This window comes from Apostichopus japonicus, chromosome 8 (assembly GCF_037975245.1).
Source record: "Apostichopus japonicus isolate 1M-3 chromosome 8, ASM3797524v1, whole genome shotgun sequence".
Classification (NCBI taxonomy): domain Eukaryota; kingdom Metazoa; phylum Echinodermata; class Holothuroidea; order Aspidochirotida; family Stichopodidae; genus Apostichopus; species Apostichopus japonicus.
Genome location: NC_092568.1, coordinates 635,115 through 655,660, shown reverse-complemented (window position 1 = coordinate 655,660; position 20,546 = coordinate 635,115). Strand labels below are relative to the sequence as shown.

Sequence of the window (20,546 nt, the reverse complement as noted above, 5' to 3'; positions counted from 1 at the left end):
GCTTTTGTGTACAACGAGTGATATAAGGAGTAGGTTCAGACTGTTACTGGCAGATTATCAAATCACAGAAAGTGCTTTTGGAATACTTATCTCCACGATATGAATGTATTAAGAGATGTATTTAACCCAGTGAAATTTAAGTGAGTGCTACATGCCTAAAGCACTGCTTGTCATACTTCCTAATTGCTCAAATATGTTGTTGTGGATCAAATCTACAACACTTTCTAATTTTGTAGGATCATGGAAGAATAATGATCAGTTTTGGCATTCTTTATCAAGTTTTTTCAAATTTGTGAATTTTCTGAAACCACAAATTGGTCTGATGGAGGAACTTGAAAGGAAATTTGGCCATATAAGATTGTATGGGGGGGGGGGACATGGTCGTCTTGGACCATGGGAAGATCTGTAAAAATTTGAGTTGATTATGCTGGTTATACTTACAAAGCCCAAAATATTTCTCCAAAGGTTTTTTTTTTCTCTAAGATAGCCTTTCTGACAAATTTGTGACCAAAGAGAAAGCTGCAACAAGAAGTAGAAATAACTGACTTTGCATATTATGCACATATAGTAAATGAATCACACTGAAATGAAATAAATATACAATCAACTAACTATCATCTATCTGTAATTTTGGAACTTGTACACATTTATGATTAATTTTTTTATAACTAATTGATTACTTATTTGTTCCTTTCATACATGTATGCAATCCATTTGTTTATTAGTTTTGTTTCTTTTCTACTCATTGTTTATATTTCCTAAGTGTGGCGAATAGAAATAATTAAAGCAACTATGGTCACATGTTTCACATCCACAACTGGTACTCAAAGTTACTTTAATTGTTCTTTCAAAATTTGGTATTAAGTATAATCATAAAATAAAATCTATAATAAGTATATTAATCATAAAATCAAATCTCACAAATGTATACATCTAGTCAAATTGGAATTTGTACCATGATTAGCAGAAATACTATCAACAGTAATCTAATTCAACAATATAGAAAAATCCTAAATGAATCACATAATGTACAAGTTCATTGACTTACGAATCTCTTTTTGGTCCCGGTATGTGGCTAAATTTCATGTGTAAGTAATGAATGTAAGCAGCAACTGCTAAACAGAATGCAAGTATTGCCACTAGGAGAACAGCAACTGCATATTTCAAAAGCATTAACAACAACATGTTGATTTCCTTTCGACAGATAATTCCACTGACCTATAAATAAAAGGATAAGCATATGATCACTTCATTAACACATTCTATCTTACATATCCCTACATGTATGGCACTTGCTATGCATAGTACTAATACTATATGTATTTCTGAAGATACCTATATGCACGGCTATACATCCTGGGCTAGGCCAGCACAGGTGGGTCTAGTCGAAGCAAGCAGCTCCCTGGTTTAAGCTTAGAACCTAAAGTTGCGTACGCTTTGACAGAGGTTCTTCAGGTTTTACAAGTGGCCATAGGCGTAGGAGGTTGGGGGGGGGGGGGGGGTTGCAGTCCCAAACCAATTTTTTTGGTGAAAATTCGGGCAATATGCTGAGAATTTTTCGGGCACCTAGTGAAAGAAAAAGAATTTGCAATGTGTTTTTCAATGGTTAAACTTATATTATTATCATCATTATTATTGTAACGACTTCCCCGATAATTCTAACCAATATGGAAGGGTAATAACACGGAAAATGATTGTATGGTATTGGCATGTGATGTAATAACCGATGAATGCCTATATGATATGCACATTAACATTTTGAACGCGGGGGGGGGGGGGTGTGCAACCAATTTTGGTTATATTTTTCAGGCAAGTCGTTACAGTCCCCCAAATCAAATTGGGCTCCTACGCCTATGCATGTTGTTAATTCCTTTTGTAACTTTCATGACGCAGGCCTAATTTAATAAAGTTGCTTCATGGGCCTTTACTATTTGGCCGTGGCTATTCTTACGACGAGTCGTAACAATTATTTATAAACTATTCTTACGACAAAGGCAAATTAATTCAAGAGCAGTAAAGTAAATAAAGCAACTGCGTATGTAGTAGGGGTAACCCTAACCCTAAACATAACCCTAAACCTCGATCCTAACCCTTACCCTAACCGGAAATTATTGTTACTCCTCGTCATAAAAATAGTACGCCTGGTCATGAAAATAGCAACTGCGCATGCGTAGTCGGAAATTATTCTAAAGACTAGTCGTAACAATAGCCACTTTGTTACTATTTTGGTAGTTTTACACTATAAGCAATGTTTAGTTCACTGATATTTGACAATGGACACAGATTATTCTTGATCTGGGTCTCGATGAGACTTTCCATCTACTTATTTGGGCTTTTTACAGCAACAATGTTGTTTTGTCATCAAATTATTTGAAATAATACTTGTTTGAGAATTACAGTATACTAAGATTTATGCTTAGTCATCTGTTTTGTTTAACTATGACGATATGGAAGAATCCGGCCGTGTTAAGATGGGACTAGACCAATACTAGTAAGGTTTATTCGACGAAATTATTGCTTACAGTAGGCACATAATATGAACCACCTTTGGATAATCATTCTTGATACTTTTATAAGCCTAACGTTAGGCCTAAGTAAAGCTAGCCTATGCTTCAAAGTCAATAAACCGATACTCACTAATCAATACTAAAACCTAAGTAAACTAAGCCGAGTTGTGAAAACTAGCTTAACTTACTGTTGAATCATTAAAAAGACTGTTGAATCAACAGTGTTGATAAGAACTAGGCATTTGTTCTCGAATCGACAGTACCTTGTGATGTCACGCGCGGTCTACTGGATGGACTTTCATATGCAAAAACAAACTGTTTGTAAACAAATGTATAGTGGCATTCCCAGCTGGTATCTTCTATTTACCGACTTTCCGAGATACGGTCAAAGGAATCTGGCAGCGCATGCGTGCTCAAGGTGTGATCGGTCCAAAGACGAAGGGGTGTTGCTAGACGTTTGCCCCATATAGCTATTCTAGGGAAGAATTTATTGTTGCTTCAAATCCATACATTATGACTGGGTATTGGAACAACCAAGGGCGTAGGAACAGGGGGGCTGGGGGGGCGCCAGCCCCCCAGTGAAAAATGTGGAGGGGCGGAAGTATCATTCTGCCCCCCCGCTTCGCAAGTCAGAAAACCCCTTTTTCATTTCCAAATGAGAAAAAAAAATCTCATTTGGAGCACCAAATTGCATCTAAGGCCAGGTGAAAATACAAAATTAAGTTTACAAAATGGAGTGGGTGTTGCATCTGAGGCCACCTGGAAATGCAAAAAATTCCAAAGGGGAGGGGGACACCCCTCCCCTTAGACCCCTCTCCCAGGCTGGCAATCAGTCTTCAGCCCCCCCCACTCAAAAGTACCTTCCTACGCCACTGGGAACAACCATATGGGAAGCAGCGCGTCAAGTTTTGGGAGCTTCATTTCCATACAGAGACCACAAGAAACGATCAAATTATGTGGGAGACAACCACAAGAATATAATAAGTTATCCTGTTTTGAAAAAAACCACCGACGTGGTTTGTACATGCATCTACAGAAGTATATACTGAAGAAGAATAAAATAGAATAGTTTTCTCTAATTTCACATTTGACCAACATAATTTATACACTTTTGAAAAATAAATGAAAATTTACAAAATTGCATTTCATTTAAATTGATACAGCTCAATAAACTTTTGTTCTGATATTTCAGAAAATATTATGCAGAAAATTTAAAATAAAATAAAATGATAAATAGCATCTAATTATAATACATCGTTATCAGAATAAATACAAACCCATTTCATATATGTAATACTTTAATCCCCCCCCCCCCCCGCCCCGATGTTTCCAACCCACAAACTAATGAAAAAAGATGATAGTACCTTGGAGTGAATCTTGATGTCAACAAATTTAAGGCACCAACTGTTTATGAACTGTGAGGTTCCCTCTTGAAATCTTACCTAATCTACTTTCCTTTTTATTACAAATTTAGAACAGCGTTTACCTGTGACAAGACCTCCATACAGTGGGATACATATTTGTAATTCACCTTCAGACTCAGTACTGAAATATAAACATCGCTTTACCCTGCTTCTCTGTAGGCATATAGTTCAAATCATTCACAAAAGTAATTCATAACGTCTTTTTGTAATTTTTACACACATCCAATTGAATTAAGAAACATGTAACATGATCCATAAATGTGACAGTACAGACAATTTAAATATAGTATTTCTTACAAACAGTTGATGAAACATTCATCGTCAATCTTTTTAACGTATCATGGAAGATAACAGTATTTGGATTTTGTCTCTGAGACACAAAATCATGATAATAAAACTGATATGTTAAAACTTGCAATTGAAAAGGTTATTAACCTTTAAACGATAAAATAGATAAGACTTGTGTTTTTTCTTAGTTTCCAAAAAAATATAATGCAATGTGCAGAAGGCATGACTGTCAATATTACTTAAATGTTCATATAAAAACACAAAATTGATCTCTGTGTTTGTTTATATGAATGCAAAAACATTGTCAATCAAAAATTGTCTTGAATAGTGAAATGTTAATTACTCAGTATATCTACTTTTAAAAGATTTCGGTGGCTCTCCTCCTCTCCCCCTCCCCCAGTGAAGAAAATAATATAAAACCATCACTACCAACCACAGGCTGGAGCACTGAGTTGGTATGGTACAAGAATTAGAAAACCTGAAGTCATTTGTTTTAAATTCTGCTATAGCCACAATATTCGTTTGCTCTATTCAAATTTATGTAACATTTCCCAGTTTTCAGTTTCCCATGGATGGTTAGTATCCTTGAAACTATTTATTTCTCAGAGAAATATAATTAGCACAATCTCCAGAAGGCCTGATGGTCAGTTGGTCATATATTCCAAAGTCTTGGTTAGGCACCAGCTTAAAGTCTAACTTCTGCAGAATCTTACAAAGGATAACTCTGGCTTCGATCTGTAAACAGGTTGGAAGACGACTTTTATCAGTGGATCACAGACGTTATAATAATAATAATAGGTGTGGAGGAAAACACAGGATAGTGATATTAAATTTCTCTAATCTGACAATGAATGACAATCAGATAAAAGAGGTTAATTGTAATTTTGACCTACAAAAATATTCTCTCTTCAGTTCTTTGTCTATTGCTTTTATCCAAACAGCGAAGCAAACGATCACCATGGTTACACATTTCTAATATTAACTCTATTTAGATATAACATGATTATTTTCTTTTATATTTTCATTTTAAATTTTTAGCAGTTCCCTTTTGTATTTGTACATACCTGCCTGAATTCAAAACTCAATAATATGTTATACAATAAACCTTACGGCATCTAAACCGGTAAAACATGCATTTGAAATGATTCAAAACAGGCTATAGAAAACACCAATAGTACACATTTGGTGATTTCCGAGTCAACTATTATCATAACTTGTATGTAATAGGAGCAGATGTTATATGAGGATAACAAGCTCAACTTGTTGAGATAGGTAGAATAACCGTACCCCTTCCCAGGATGAACGTTTTTACACTCACAGCATTAGCTATATTAGGGTTAGTGTAGAGGAGAAATAGAAGATATCGACTCGCTTTTACTGATCTCACAAAAAAAGAAGGTTGCTAGGTAATTATTGCTCATAATATTCTATGTCTCTCTATTCTCAAAAGTGTAATATATCCATGTTCAATTTGTGACTTAAAAATAAAAATAAAAAAATAGATAAAACCATCTGTCGGTCGAGAGGAAGCAAGGACCAGGACTGTATAAACACTAACGTAATTGTGCAAGCCAGCTGTTCCAATTAAGTTACAATGGATTTCCATCCTCCAGCAACTTCGGCCATGGCGATGAATATTTATGAATGATGTCAAGTTTCAAAGTACAATGTGGTTGAAAAATTGTGGTCTTAAACAAAATATCTCTTTTTCTTCTTCTTCTTCAACTTATTTGCAACATTTTCTTTGACATATGGTACTGTAAACAAATATATTGAATATTCCACAGGACAGAATCTTCACACTTACCATAGCAAACTGTTGACCAATGCAGGACCTCGCTCCCATTGAGAATGGGAAATAAGCATACATAGTTCTAAAAAGGGAAAGGCACGCAAATAAAATGTTAAAATACAGAAAATGTAGATGTGTTGTAAGTGAAAAGAAGACCTTAACCTTAAAATTGATTGATTTAATTTGAAACTGAATTGTCACAAGCAATATCGAGTAATTAATTCATTACATATTTATAGGACCACAAGTTTCTTACTTGTTACACGATAAAAATCATACATCAAACAAAGTTTAGGTTTGCAAATATCATTAAATTTTCAAGTCTTATAGTCTGCATGTCTAAAATAAGATGGAAAAGTTGTCACTAACAATAGCAGTCAAAAGCATGTGACATCGTAAAAAAAAAAAATCATCTCTAACAATAACAAGACCAATACCACAATAAAAAAAATGATTTCCATAAAAATAAAAGACACTGTCACTAAAAAAAAGTATGTTGGCCTGGCATTTCGATCCTAGCAGGATCTTCTTCAGAGGCTAAATGACAAGAGCACAAATGGTGCAGTTTGACAACCCTGAGATATGACATTTAATCTATATGTTATCTCCCTAATAGAGCGAGATTTTTCTTTGGCTATTTGGTGGCTCTGCAATAACAAGCTGAAGATGGTAGTTGGCTTTGTGTCACCTTTAAACATAACATGTACCACTCACCTATTATCAGAATCCTTGAATCTGTCGGGGTCAAAGGTCAACGGATCTGGGAAGAACTCCTCCATCCTTGCCATGACATACGATAAAATCTATAAGAAAGAAGAAGACAAAACTCGGAATTAGTCAGCAAAGGGAAACATTCTGGACCTTTAACTCGTAGAGAATCTATCACACTTTCAAAAGATCAAATGTTTCAATGTAGTCAAAGTTGCATGTTGATGTTATGTTGCAGTCACATCATTGAAAATATTTTCAAAGATAGAAAGAAAAAGCAGACAACAACCAAATAAACCCAATTATTAATCCTCATGTGAAACTTTTTTTATTCCAGTTCCTGAAGGAATTATTATTATTTGTTGTTAATTTACAGGTAACTGTTTAAAATTCTCAACGTACTTTTTAGACTTTGAATGTAGTGTTTGATGAATTTCTTTATGTCACCAAGGTTGTTGCTACCTTGTAGTTCTCTCTAGCAATTGCTACACTGATTTTCAATTTCCATTATTACTTCAGCACACTTTCAATCCTTAATGTTTCTTTTTTAGATTTTAAGCAAATTTTGTCCCATAAAAATATGAAAAAGATTAAAAGATGATTGAAGAAACTATACCCATTGTTAAACCTAACCATTAAATGTCTATGAACACCTATGAACAACATTATCCTGATTACTCTAATGGGGCTCCAGAAATCATGAAAATAGCTGCAACTCCCAGCAAATCCATCAAAGATTGACCATTTTACGAGTCTATTCTCAATTCCATTTTTATTTATGAATAAATATTAGCTTATTATGCACACTGATCATGTACAGGGAGTGACTGCCTTATTCTCTGTTATTGCTGTTCCTTTGTTTTCACAACCTTTGTATCAAGGACACTGAACACAGGTTTGTGGCCTAAGGCAACTTTTCGAGACATTTGATTGTCTTCTTCGAAAGAGAAACAGCACATTATTCAAATGATACATGTGAGCTTGTATTAAATTAGGGGCTAACTTATTGCGGGCTAAAATGAGAAATTTTGCTGAGCGCAACACTCCACACACATATTTAATGAGTTTTCCCAGGTTTATCAAAACTTCAAATGTGTATATCTTGGAATGAAAAGAGCTTTTTGCAAAATTTCAACAGACTTTGAATGAGATTATCACACAACAAATGTACTGGATATGGAACAAATTGGCTAGGTGTCTGTAGTACTTTAAAGCAGTTAGTTGGGCTTGGTTCTTCTTTTGAAATACTTTGACTATGTATACAGAGGTTGCTGACAGTAAGATTATACTTTTCCAAAGTAAGGCCACACTCAGATTTTGACTGTTGAACATAAAATAACAAATCTGTAATCATAATCATAATTTAATCAGCAGTTATTTTGACGACGCTTAAGCGACCACAAATGTGGGAGAAACCAGCAAGGGCTGATGGATTACAACTTACATGTCGAGTGGCTTCCATATTTAACATTTTAACTCAAATTTTGAATCTTTTTCAATTTAGGTAGTCATTTCAGATGGGAAAACCGTAGATTGCTCTTGGATGTAAAACCCACATTACTATGACCCAGCAGGGTATCAAACCCGGAACCTCCCGATTGCTTAGCCTCATTGCTTCATATGCCACCGCCTTCATCCACTCGGCCACAGCACCGGTACCAATTAAGCACAGCACCGGTAGTAACGGGAAAGGTTAACACTAATCATTAATGTTGCTGACAGTACTTGAACATGTGGGATTCAAAGCCTCTACAATTTTCAAGTATTCTCTACTCAATAGATGTATGCCAACGTCACATTCAGTTGGGTTACATAATGGTTAATTATTTATCAATAGCTTGCTTTAAATTTTTGGTAGAAAAAGGGGAAGATAAAGACAATGGGAATTGAGTATCCATGGAGACTATGGATTTAGTATCTATGGAGAATATAACTTACACTGACACTAGATCCAGCAGGCACTTTATAACCTAGTATATCAGCATCTTCGGGTAGAAGCCGTGCACTCCCAATAACCGGTGGGTAAAGTCTTAATGTTTCCTTTAAGACCTGAAGTTAGAAGAAATATCAAAAGCTTGAAACATTAAAAATACAAATTTAATACTTTCAAAACTTCATAAAAATGATATCAAAGTGCCAGTACAGAGTTCAAATAAACAAATCAAAATTCCTGATACATTTTGATCTGTTTACAGGAAATGCAATAATACATATTTTTTCCGTATTTTTGGGGGTAAAAAATGATATGATTTGTTGCAAAATATCCTCTTCAATGAATGCCAGGATGTTAGTATACTTATAGAATTCTATATTCAGCTTCACAATAGGTAAAAGGCAAGAATTGAAGCAAATATTTTCAATAAGTGATTAAACTTGACCATTGTCCCATAGCTTTATCACCAACAAACGTTAATGAGTTAATAATTATTCCAATAGCTTCTCTACATTTAGTCACATGGAAACTTATTCATAACAGTATGAATCACATGAAAATGGGCAAACTGGCAATTCAAAACCAAAATGAATTTTTACTCCATTATTGGACTTACAAATGAATGGTCAAGTGAAGGAACTATATTCATATGGCAACTTAGTATCAACTAGAACTGAAATATTATCATACTTAAATAAATAAATAAGCTGTCTTAAAGATGTTTAATAATGCTGGCAATTACTACACTAAACTATCTTTTTCCCATATTATGTATATTAAACTTATTAGGTGACTCATGCAGCTACGACATCATAATCTTTATGAATATTCATGACATTACCAGCATCATGTATTCCATTTTGATGATGTCATCGTATGTAATGTCCTCCTTATCACCGATCACAGAATCCACTTCTTCAAGTAATCTATCAAGGATAAAAAGGAATGGAATAAAATCTTGACTTTTCTTAGAAATAAAATCTCTCAAGCTTACCTGATCTGAAATCAATGCAGGAAATGATCATTATTTCATGTCTTTTTCAAGAGTAAAAAGAGAAAAGCAGTGAAACTAATACAGATTTTCTTGAATTGAAAACTCCCATTTCAGACTTCATGGTTCATTTCTCATTCAAAGAAAAAAAAAATGGTAGGCAGGTTTCCACTTTTTAAAAATTAATTTACTGTGTAAATAATTCATAAAGCAGAAAGTTACAGCAAAAAGAAAGAAAAAACACTCAGTACTTACTTTTTCAGAACGTGAGGGTTTTGGCCGAGGCAAACCATTGTGAAAGAAAGCAAGGTGGAAGTCGTTTCGTACCCTATCATGATAAAATCATTCATAATTAAAAACGTAAAATAAAAAACATGAGATATCATTATTGTTAAATTTCAATTTGCATTTAACATCAATGCAATGAATATCCACATTCTGATGCTAATTACATCTCTTACAGGTTAGAGATTTGGGAAATGATCAACTCATTAAATTATGATGCAGTTCATTTTGTCTCCAAGTTGTTCTCAATCATCTTCAAATCATCATTCAGCTTGTCTTTAATTAGCTTTCAAATATCTCAAAATAAGCTCAACATTAAAAAGTTATACTCAAATGAGAATTTGCCTGATGTATCTGTTTCCTAAAATAAGTTAAGATATGCTAAACATATATAAAACCCAACAGGAAAACAACATCTGAGCTATACACTAGAGCAAATTTATTATACACATTATGAAGTCCACTATAAGCTTGTACAAATGTGTTTCCTAAGCTTTCTTGCTCTCAATATCATTCCCACAAGTTTGTGATAATGAAATGCTTGTTTCTGTTGAGTTGCATCAGACATGATTATATTGCACAGAATAAAACTGCAGTCTATCCAACAATTCAACTAAGATCTTAACCTATCACTTCAGAAAGAAAACTGGTCATGTTTTTTCCCTTCTATTTCTCTGCAATGCAGACTGTGATTTTCAGTAGCTCCATTTTCTTGACAACCTTCCCCTCCCCTCCCCCCACCCTCCTTTCCCCTCCATCACAGAAACTTGAACAACAGTGATTAAGCAAAGTATCTCATATCAATTCGGGGATAGACGGTCACCTCTATACAGTGTGAATGGCATCAACTTTAATAGTACATTTCTTTGCACATCGACATAGGACTTAAATGTGCAACATTTGAACCATCATGACAGTCTAGCCTGTCTATAGAAAAACAGTCCTCCTCCAATTCATTTGAGCATTAATAATTTTTTACTTTGATAGCACAAACTACCCCAAGTACTGCCATTAGGATTCATCCTTGAGTGCACCTTATTCATTGACCAGTCACCTCTACGATTGTAAACACAATTAGTGCTCTAATGGCTAGCACTTCTTTCCTGTGTGAAGACAAATTTGGCTTGACCACTAAAATAGTACACTGTGTGTTTATAATCATGAATTTGTGCAGAGGAGCGTTCAGTATGGCTAGCACTACCAACTCGGATTGATATTCAGTCTCCCCTGGTTTTGACCAAAAACAGGCGACCCGGGTGGTATTTGCTATAGGCAGGGAAGATTGTAATGATTGCAGCAATATTTGAAAGTTTCTTTTAATAAGTGAGATACATCTATCTTACAGTTCTTCCTCAGAGTAGAACTACAGGTCATACAATACAAACCTTTTCTTTGGGAAACAAAATTTCAAACAAAAGCAAACACATCTTATCACCTCCAACGAAAAGTGTAACAAATTCGTCTATCATTTCCTCAATGGTGAAATTTCCATCCATGACCGCTGATTTAATGACGTGGCTTAAAATATCCTTCTTGAGTTCTCTGCCTTGACGAACATCTTCCAAATGGTCGTTGATGACCTTTAACCCTGTTCCCCTCAAGAGTCGTGCAGCCTTCTTGACGTCTCTTCGGTAATCTCGATACTTCTTCCTCGGATCGATCTATGAAGTTAAAGATGCAGCGGTAATTGATTCAATCAGACATACATCAGATATCTATGTCATTCGAGTGGTTGTATCATGAAATGGAGCCTGACACATTAAGGCCGCCCATCCTGTGTATCCAGTAACTCTTTCTTTGATCTTGTTAACTCACAGGAGTTAACAACAGTAGAGCACCACTTCACTAAACAATGTTTGATATTTATTTCAATATTTTTAGCAAATAGATTTTGCTAGTGATTTTTCAGGCAAACAGGCTGTGATGTTTCGACTAAAATCATGCAGAACTATGCACTTGACCAAAAAATATATTGTGGGGTAGGATTATAAATGCTCAATCTCCCTATAGCTATAACTGGTCTAAACAGTAAGACTCTAGTCCTTTACACCTTCCTCGCAACCCCCCCCCCCCCTCCCAGTCCCCCATTCCATGAAAACGAACAAATTGTGGAGTGAGCTTTATATAGATACCAGTTGGTCCTCTTTATAGCTATACAAGCTGTAACAATTAGACCTTGTTACCTTCCACAATCCCCCCCCTTCCCCAATTATAGCTTAACATGCTGTAACAATCAAATTCCACCTTACCCCCACCCCCAACCAGAACCCAGAGAATTGTGGAGTGGGCCTGAAGATACTGGTCCTCTTTATAGCTTTACATGCTGTAACAATTAGACTAAAGTCCTTGGCACTTATCCCCCCCCCCCCCTCCCCCAACTAGAACCAAGAAATTGTGGAGTGGGCCTATAAATACTGGTCCTCTCTATAGCTTTATATGCTGTACAATAAGACCACAGTCCTTGACACCTACCCACTCCCCCCCCACCCACCCACCATAACAAAGAAATATTGGAGTATTAATGCTCCTTAATAACAACTGACTAGCATTCTCTTAACACGTTACCAGTTCACCTTTAATTGTCAGTGTTACAGTATCGTTTATGTCATAAAACACAAGACTTTTATTTCACATCTGTGTAATTGCAATAAAAAACAAAATGATGTTAACAACTAATTCTGAAAGCCTTGCACACTTCAAGAAGATTTTTAAAAGAAAGAATATTTGTTTTTTTATCCCTCCCAAAACTGATATTACTATATAATACTCCTTTTCCATAAAATCACATCATATGCTCTTCGATCTTGGCATTAGCAAGACAGCATGCTGTTGACTGCGTATTTTACCTGCTTTATTACCCCAACAATTGTCAATAAACAGGATGCTTCTGACTCACTTTGATAATCGGAGACCCCGCTTGGTACATCGAATCAAGACAAAGATGGATGGCATCTCCAAACAGACTTTCTTGTTGGATCATATCGCCTTCCATTGAAAATGCCACCTGAAAACAGAAGAAGGATACCTACACTAGAGGTGGCATACTCCTATTAGAGTCTATATCCATCCACTTGATTGTTCCCCTATCTCAGGAAAAGTGCCAAAAAGCAGCAAGAGAACATCTTTTTTGACCTGTCATCAATCATGATCTAGTTTTTTGTGGCTTCCATGTTGCAGAGCATGAATGTAAGTACATGTGGTGAGAATATTGGGTGAATTGAGGCAATTTTAGACCCCTTTAGGCCTCCCAGGAGCAGCATACGAAAATTGTTTACTACTGAGTGAAGAGATTTGTTTAAAAGTGACGAAAACTTCCGGCTCTGATAGCAAAAAATCTAGATGGTCATGATACGGGAAATTGATGCCATGAATGGCCAACTTGTCAGCTATCCGGTGATGGGTAGCGTTTAGCTAGTGAAAACTTCTATCTAGACTTAGAGACCACATTACTTTCGTGATTTAGTTTGTAAGTCAATGGAGCTTTTAATGGGCGTACGCTACCTAGATAACTTTGATAGTGATTAGTACTGCCACAAAATATACTAGAAGGTTAACAATGGGTCACTACATTCAAACTTCCAGAAGCATTCTACTGGGCCCCCCCCCTCCTCCCCTCCTATACAAGCATTTCCTTCACTTAAAACAATTTCAATTTTCCAAATTAATCCATAATCAACTTCTGAGAATGATTTGGAAGTTCTCAGCAATCAAGTAAAAAACATGTTTGAAAACTTATTAGAAATTAAAGCGGGCTTTATAATTCTGTGACAAAACTGAGGACTGTAGATATGACTCAAAAGGAAGAATCCAACAAACTTGGGAATAAATTGACTTGCCTTAATATCTGATCTAAGCAGAACTCTAATAAGTAGAATTACTGACAGACATGCCAGGTACGATCAAAGATAACAGAAACTAAAAGGGACCACTAAAATTGATTTCCTACCTATTCGAATCCCCAGGGGTAACTTGAAACAATGACATAAATACATACAACTTACTTTAGTACATAGTACATTGCTATTGCCACCTAACACCTAACAGTACCATCATCCAAATCTTCATTGTTATAAACTGTCACCCAGTGGCGCCCTTTTCAGCTTTTGACAACTTTTTACTTATTCACGATTATTTCCTTTTTTATTGCCTTCTCAAATACCTATTGACATTTGTCACACTTTGTTGGTGTAATTTTCTGACAAAATGGCGATGACACCTATTTATTCTTATCTGCAAATTAGCAAGGCCCGGAAAAGGGTCATTTCCTGCGATCTAGGGAGTATCTTTACTCAAAAACATTCTGTACGCTCCGTGCCAACCTGTGGTGGCGCTCCGCTTAGATAGTGTCGAAAGCGCCCCTACAGACCATTCTCTCCCCCTCTGACCAATACCCTTAGCTCCGCCACTGCTGTCACCCAAAATCTACTCAGATGTCCTCAAAATGTTAATAACTACTGATCTATACGACACCTTGCAGATAACGTCCAATGTGACCCTTTCAAATGCATGTATAAGTTTCACTTCAGTTTTGCCATCAGCCTTCAGAGAGAGGAACTGTACCAAACGATCAGCACTTTCATTGAAAGTTCCTGTTAGTTCCTTGAGATACCTGAAGAATGAAAATAAACAAAATATCGTTAGCATTGCTGACGCTGTGCCATGAATCGGCAAACCGTAAATATAAAGCAACCATCCTAGAATATTTTGTTTCCATAAAAAAACAATTTGTTGGTGTGTTTGAATGTTCAGCTACACCATACAAAGCATTACTCAAAAAATAAATAAATAAAATAAAATACCTCTTAATAACTTTGAGCAATGTCCATTAATCCCTGTGAAAGGAGAAGCACTTTTGCTTAATTGAACAATTAACCCCTACAGGATTATACAGAACAGTTCCTTGTTTGTAAAAGCACTCACAGACATGCATGTCCATCTACCTATATGTATTCAATGCTAGAAGGTTGGACATTGTGAAAACTTTTGACGCCTCGGTCTCTCTCTTGGAAGGTTTCCTTCAAAGATCTTGTTGATTCAACAGATCGTCAGTCTCACTATTACATCCTCACCAAAATGGTATGAAATTTGCATGCGTGAGAGATCACAATGAATCATAACATAGCGACTTTGTGATTAATAAAATATTTTCTGACTCTATATTTTTTGGTTTCTTCTTTTCAGAGACATGGAACAGAATGTGTGGACACTAGAGAGTAGAAGTATTGCATTTCTACACTAGTCATATATAGCCTTAATTGCTTTATACTCACTGTCGATGAAATGCAGGATTTAATATCCTCCTGTGGATTGCCCATTTCTCGTGATTGCATTCGCTGACTAGACCATTCCCCATGAATGGGACACCAAACAGACTCCTGAATGCATCGTAGTTCAACGATGGTTTGGGGTATTTATTGTTCAGGAGAAGTTCCTCATGGAATAAAACAGAAATCAACTCTTAATGGAAATAAAACATTTGAAACATGGAAGCCTCACTTCTTATACACATCCCTTCTTTGGGAACTTATTACAACGTTCGATATCAACTATAAATAATCATTTGTTTATTCTGAGGCTCAGGAAAATGACAAAACACAACAGAGTATAAAAATCTGACATAAAATATAATTCAAAATGCAGTACATTGCTAACAATTTTGGTTGCTGAAAAGACTTTCCTGACAGAAACAACTGGCAAATGAAAGTAAACTGAGACTGCATGTACTTTGTTTTCACTGAATTCATTTTCAAATAAATTTTCTTTGTTTTTACTTCATACATTGTTTAAATCTGAGGTGCTTTGAACACTACCTTAACAAACTGATGCACCACTATACAGTACACAACTGCATTACCAATTGCTTTGTGAGGCATCCAGAATTTTTTTGAACAAACACAAATGTGTCGAAAGATTTCACATTTTTTTTAAAGCTAGCCTGTTGAGCTGATTGTTTGTAGGTATTTTTGTAGGTAGATTTTCAGCATAACCTAAAAATTTTCAAAAAATAATTTCTGGCAGATTCTGTGTGACCTTCGAAAATAACGTTCTTATTTATATAGGTTCTACTATGGCATGGGTGATCCAGGAAAGGAAAATGGGTTCACGCCCCCTCCCCCCCCTCACCCTTCTTCTGAATTTTATTGGCTCTTAAAATTAGCTCCAAATATATAAAAGTTTGAGCTCAACAAGGTGTATAGTACATAGACATGACACAACATACATACTAGAAGTGATAAACGGAAACAGATGGATTTTTACTAATTTAAAAATCATTGAAATGTTACTGTAAATATTTCTTTGGTTTCTCACAGCATTTTTATATAACGGCTGAAACTGCTTACCTTTACTACCTTAGGATCAACAGCTGAGAAGAAAGGCATGTGATAGAAAAAAAGAACCACCAGCGGCCCATATTCACGATGTCTGTTAAACGAATAAGTATGCACACTGTTTGTAAAATATAGTTAGAGCTCCATAATACATAAAATGCAAGGAACTAGGGAAAATTGGTAGTTACCAACCTGTACCCTAAAGGCAAAACAGGGAATTCAAACGCATTATTTTGAAAATAAAGGTAGTGATATGTATGTATGTATGTATGTATGTATATGTGATCTTCCCGCAAGCAGGAACTCGCGAAAGAAGCCATGGAGGCCTGTAGACTCGCAAGCTGACCGAAGCCAATCTCTCGGCACACATCCATTTAACATCCATGTCGGGAAGTTGTTATTGAGCAACACCCTTGCCAGACGACACACATTGCTGTCGGCGGGGAATCGAACCGGGGATCTCATGACTGGGAGACGCCGGCGTTAACCACTAGGCTATACACTCCGCCTGATATGAAAAGAACATGATATACAAAGCTCATTGTCCAAAGCAAAAAGAAAACTATTATAAATCACAGAGAAAATGGCCAATGTTGAGACCATTTGAGATAACCAGTTGACCCCTTGAAACTCAAAGGGCCACTTGAGTGTGTTTAAAGCAAGACTATCAACTCTTTGAAGCAGATTTCATTTCCTGGATGACTGTATGTTTTTGTTGAAGACTTAAAGAGCCCCTCCACAAAACTAAACTGAACTTGACCAAGCTATGTTCATCAAAAGATAATCTTTGCATTTGATAAATCACAGATTAATTGTAGCTTTAATTTTTGAGTTATCATGTTTAAAAGGTTTTCAGACTTTGACACCTGTTAACTTCCTTTGACCTCCACCAAATTCAATAGGGTTCTTGCACTCACCAAGCTGGATCTACATACTAAGTATGAAGTTCAATGAAGATGTACTTCTTGTGTTATTGTGTTTACACGATTTTCAGACTTTTGACTTAAATGTTGACCACAAATGACCTTTGACCTCCACCAAATTCAATAGGGTTTTGGTACTCACCAAGATGGATCTGCATACCATGTATGAAATTCAATAAAGATGAACTTTTTGAGTTATCGGTTTACAAAATTTTTAGAGTTTGACCTCTGGTGACCCCAATTGACCATTGAACTTCACAGAAAAGAATAGGGTTCTGGTACTCAATAAGAGAGAGTCACATACCAAGTATGAAGTTAGTCCACCATGCGGTTACGTTGTTTACAACCAAGTGTCACAAGCACACACACAAGTCATCACCATAGCATAGACTCCTTCTGCCTCCAGAATCACAAATGTAGTAATAGAAAGTTAGAACAACACAAATCTGCAGTAAGTAACACATAAAAACTCCCAAAAACCTATTCGGGGAGTGAGACACAACAAACTTCACAGATGCAGGGCAGGAAGATACTTGTGATGGGTACATGATCATCCAAAGGAAAAGGCATACGGCTGTGTTCTGCCTAATGCTGCCATTAAGACGCAGACATTTTGAAAAGTGCAATATGTTAAGGAGAGAGGAGACTTCCAAATGCAAAGAAGAGGGTTTAAAATTATGAGAAACTCACAGTTTTGCGTAAACTTCGGCAAAGCATTCCTCCTTCGCCAGGACCTTCTTGAGTATACTTGAATGACCCTGGAAGAAACTAAAAGCAAAATGGAAAGTTGGATGGCAAACAAAGATGAAGAATTATTATGATGATGATAATTATTAATTAGTTTGTTTCTTACAAGGAAAAAGAGGTTTGACTTGGTCAGGGAACAAACAGAGCATTCTTAGCAGATTCCCAATTTATTTTGAAATTGCACATCGACAAATAACTCATCTCACATGGGGGCCACTAAATCAACGCCTGTTTTTTTTTTTATTTCACTCTTGCTAATAATTGCAAGTTCTTCTGCTTTGAGTCAAGGCCCGGTAGAGCAATCTTATTACAAGAAGTACATTTTATGCAGATATTTTTGTATAACGATAAACGACAATGTGTATGGTTTCCTAATTTGTGACAGCAATAAAAAAAAAACAACCTGTCGTATAAACTCTCTCCTTCCGGTTTGCATAGAATTGTTCTTAATTTTATAGGTGAGGAAATATAGTGGTGAAAGTTTTGCTACCAGAAAATAATTGCTAAAATCATTACTAGGCACACATCGTTGTTTCCCTCTTAGTGCAACCTTGCTCTCAGTTAAATGTATACTTACGCATCCCTCTTTGGGCCTGGAAGGTGGTCATACTTTTGGTGTACATAGTACAGGTAACAAACAGCTGCAGTGAATAAGAGTCCAACCACAACGGCAAACACGATCATTCCATATTGAAGAAGCAGCCAAAACAACATTTTGGTCTATAGAAATCATCCACTTTCCTGTCACAAAAAACCCCAGATGATATTAAAATTGCATCACTAAATTGAAATGCAAGAGAGCTAATTTAGGGTGCTAGAGTTAGCATGTCAGTTTTGATTATAATTTATGCCTGTAATTTGCACTGCCTATAACCCTTTAATCAAAGAATATTACAAATACAAGCTATATGTGATGATGATGACCTGATCTTCTTGTGGAATTAAATAAATAGGCCTAAGTCTATATTATTCACATATCATATCTATTTTTGAACTTTGGACTCAGTTATCAATGAATAGGCCTAAGCAATTAAGCAAATAAAACAAACCCAAGTTGGATATAGTGACTTAATTGCCGGCTTTCATCAAGACTTCACAAATAGTCAGCTCCCAGCACCGTATAAACACCCTGCAGTGATATAAACTAAACTAGTAATTAAGGTCACCAGCCAACAAACTTAATTTCATTCTGAGGGAAAATAAAACGATTAGTCTAAATGTTTTCACACAAAATTCACTGAGGCAGAACAGGTCAATTTCTATAATTCAGACTGGTAAGCTTTATAGATGCGAATCAAGATTATGCTAAAATCTTATAATTTATACAGTAAATTTATGCCCATGTTTGGTTTAGCACAACGCTAGAGACTATGGGCAGCTGTAACGATAACATAGGAGGAACTAGCTAGGCTAGGTTGAGCGTAACGTAGGCAGTGATCGAGTAGGTCTAACGATGAACATGTACTGTGGCATCAAACCTCTTTGTCATTTATTCGAGATAAGATGTAGGCTTGCAAAAACAAGATTGAAATAATTATACAATGTTTCAAACCTGCAACATCAATTTATTCTAGATATCACGTTCGTCAATATCAACGCATCAAGAAACGGAAGTGAACATCAATCACCGTATAATGAAAATGGTCCGAAACAAACCAAACGAGTCTGCTGTGCGCGTGTCGCTTACGTTTGCCAAAGATAAACAAACTATTTTGATGATAACACTATTACTAGGCCTTCTCCAATCCCAGGTCAACATACCTGAACCAGGAAGGGAGTTGTTATGGAATAACAACTCATCACTCATCACTGCTTGAACCCTACTGCTATAATGTGCGTGAACAACAGAGAGGAGGCAAGGATGAAGGTGCGCCAAGTGTACAAATACGCGTTCTCAATGGACCGCTGTAAAAATGAATCATGTTAACAATGTTAAAATACCTTCTCTCATTGGCTGAAAGTATGTCGTCGTCTGCTTGTATGCTTCTCGGATAAATTTACTTGGAATAGGTTGATTACAAATCTTGCGCCTTGCCAACTGAACTAAATCATTATGGCTTTCCAATGGAGTCGAGTTATCAGTACTGTTTCTCCAAATATTCAAGAAAGTCAGACATTAGCCATCAATGCTCAAACGTCAACGAAGATATAACTGACATTCTGAAACTATGTAGTAACTGCCACAATGGTCGATATATAGTTAAATTGTCTGTTTCAATAATGTAACAGCTGTGAATAATTTTGGATCAGCGCGCCTCTAGGAAAGTACTTTTAAAACTGTTTTAGGTACAAGGTTGCATATAGGCCAACGTACGCGCCGGTATTTTTTTTTGTTTTTTGAACCACACATTTCACCCCATAGAGTTCATCTAAGAGACCCCCCCTAATTGCAAAACCACACAATTCCTACCCATATACACGCAGGGGTCAATTGTCATAAAATAACAGCAAATTCGTATAAGTTGGGCCCACCGCCAATTTGGCCGTTTACGTCACAGAAAACTGGCAACCCTGCTCTATATTGCACTTTCAGGTCACTCACAAAGCACCGCCCTGATATTTACAACATGAACAGTTCCATACCTTTAGCAGCCAAAAAACTTGGTCTTGGTGCCTTTA

At 36.1% G+C, this 20,546-nt stretch overlaps 1 protein-coding gene across 1 annotated transcript in view; it reads right to left on the bottom strand.

The window, feature by feature from the left end:
- LOC139970423 (uncharacterized) overlaps positions 1-19,656 on the bottom strand; it is a 45,134-nt gene extending 25,478 nt beyond the window's left edge. Inside the window, exons 1-17 of the mRNA XM_071976078.1 lie at positions 19,480-19,656; positions 18,505-18,668; positions 17,871-17,948; positions 16,270-16,351; positions 15,199-15,359; positions 14,399-14,537; positions 12,825-12,932; positions 11,364-11,589; positions 9,899-9,971; positions 9,494-9,578; positions 8,658-8,768; positions 6,726-6,814; positions 6,027-6,093; positions 4,812-4,954; positions 2,696-2,714; positions 1,049-1,218; positions 442-519 (exon numbers count right to left, since the gene is read on the bottom strand). Coding sequence (XP_071832179.1) covers positions 442-519; positions 1,049-1,218; positions 2,696-2,714; positions 4,812-4,954; positions 6,027-6,093; positions 6,726-6,814; positions 8,658-8,768; positions 9,494-9,578; positions 9,899-9,971; positions 11,364-11,589; positions 12,825-12,932; positions 14,399-14,537; positions 15,199-15,359; positions 16,270-16,351; positions 17,871-17,948; positions 18,505-18,641 — 1,766 coding nt within the window. The 5' untranslated portion in view covers positions 18,642-18,668; positions 19,480-19,656. The remainder of the gene's footprint in view (positions 1-441; positions 520-1,048; positions 1,219-2,695; positions 2,715-4,811; positions 4,955-6,026; positions 6,094-6,725; positions 6,815-8,657; positions 8,769-9,493; positions 9,579-9,898; positions 9,972-11,363; positions 11,590-12,824; positions 12,933-14,398; positions 14,538-15,198; positions 15,360-16,269; positions 16,352-17,870; positions 17,949-18,504; positions 18,669-19,479) is intronic.
- Positions 19,657-20,546: the final 890 nt, after the last annotated feature.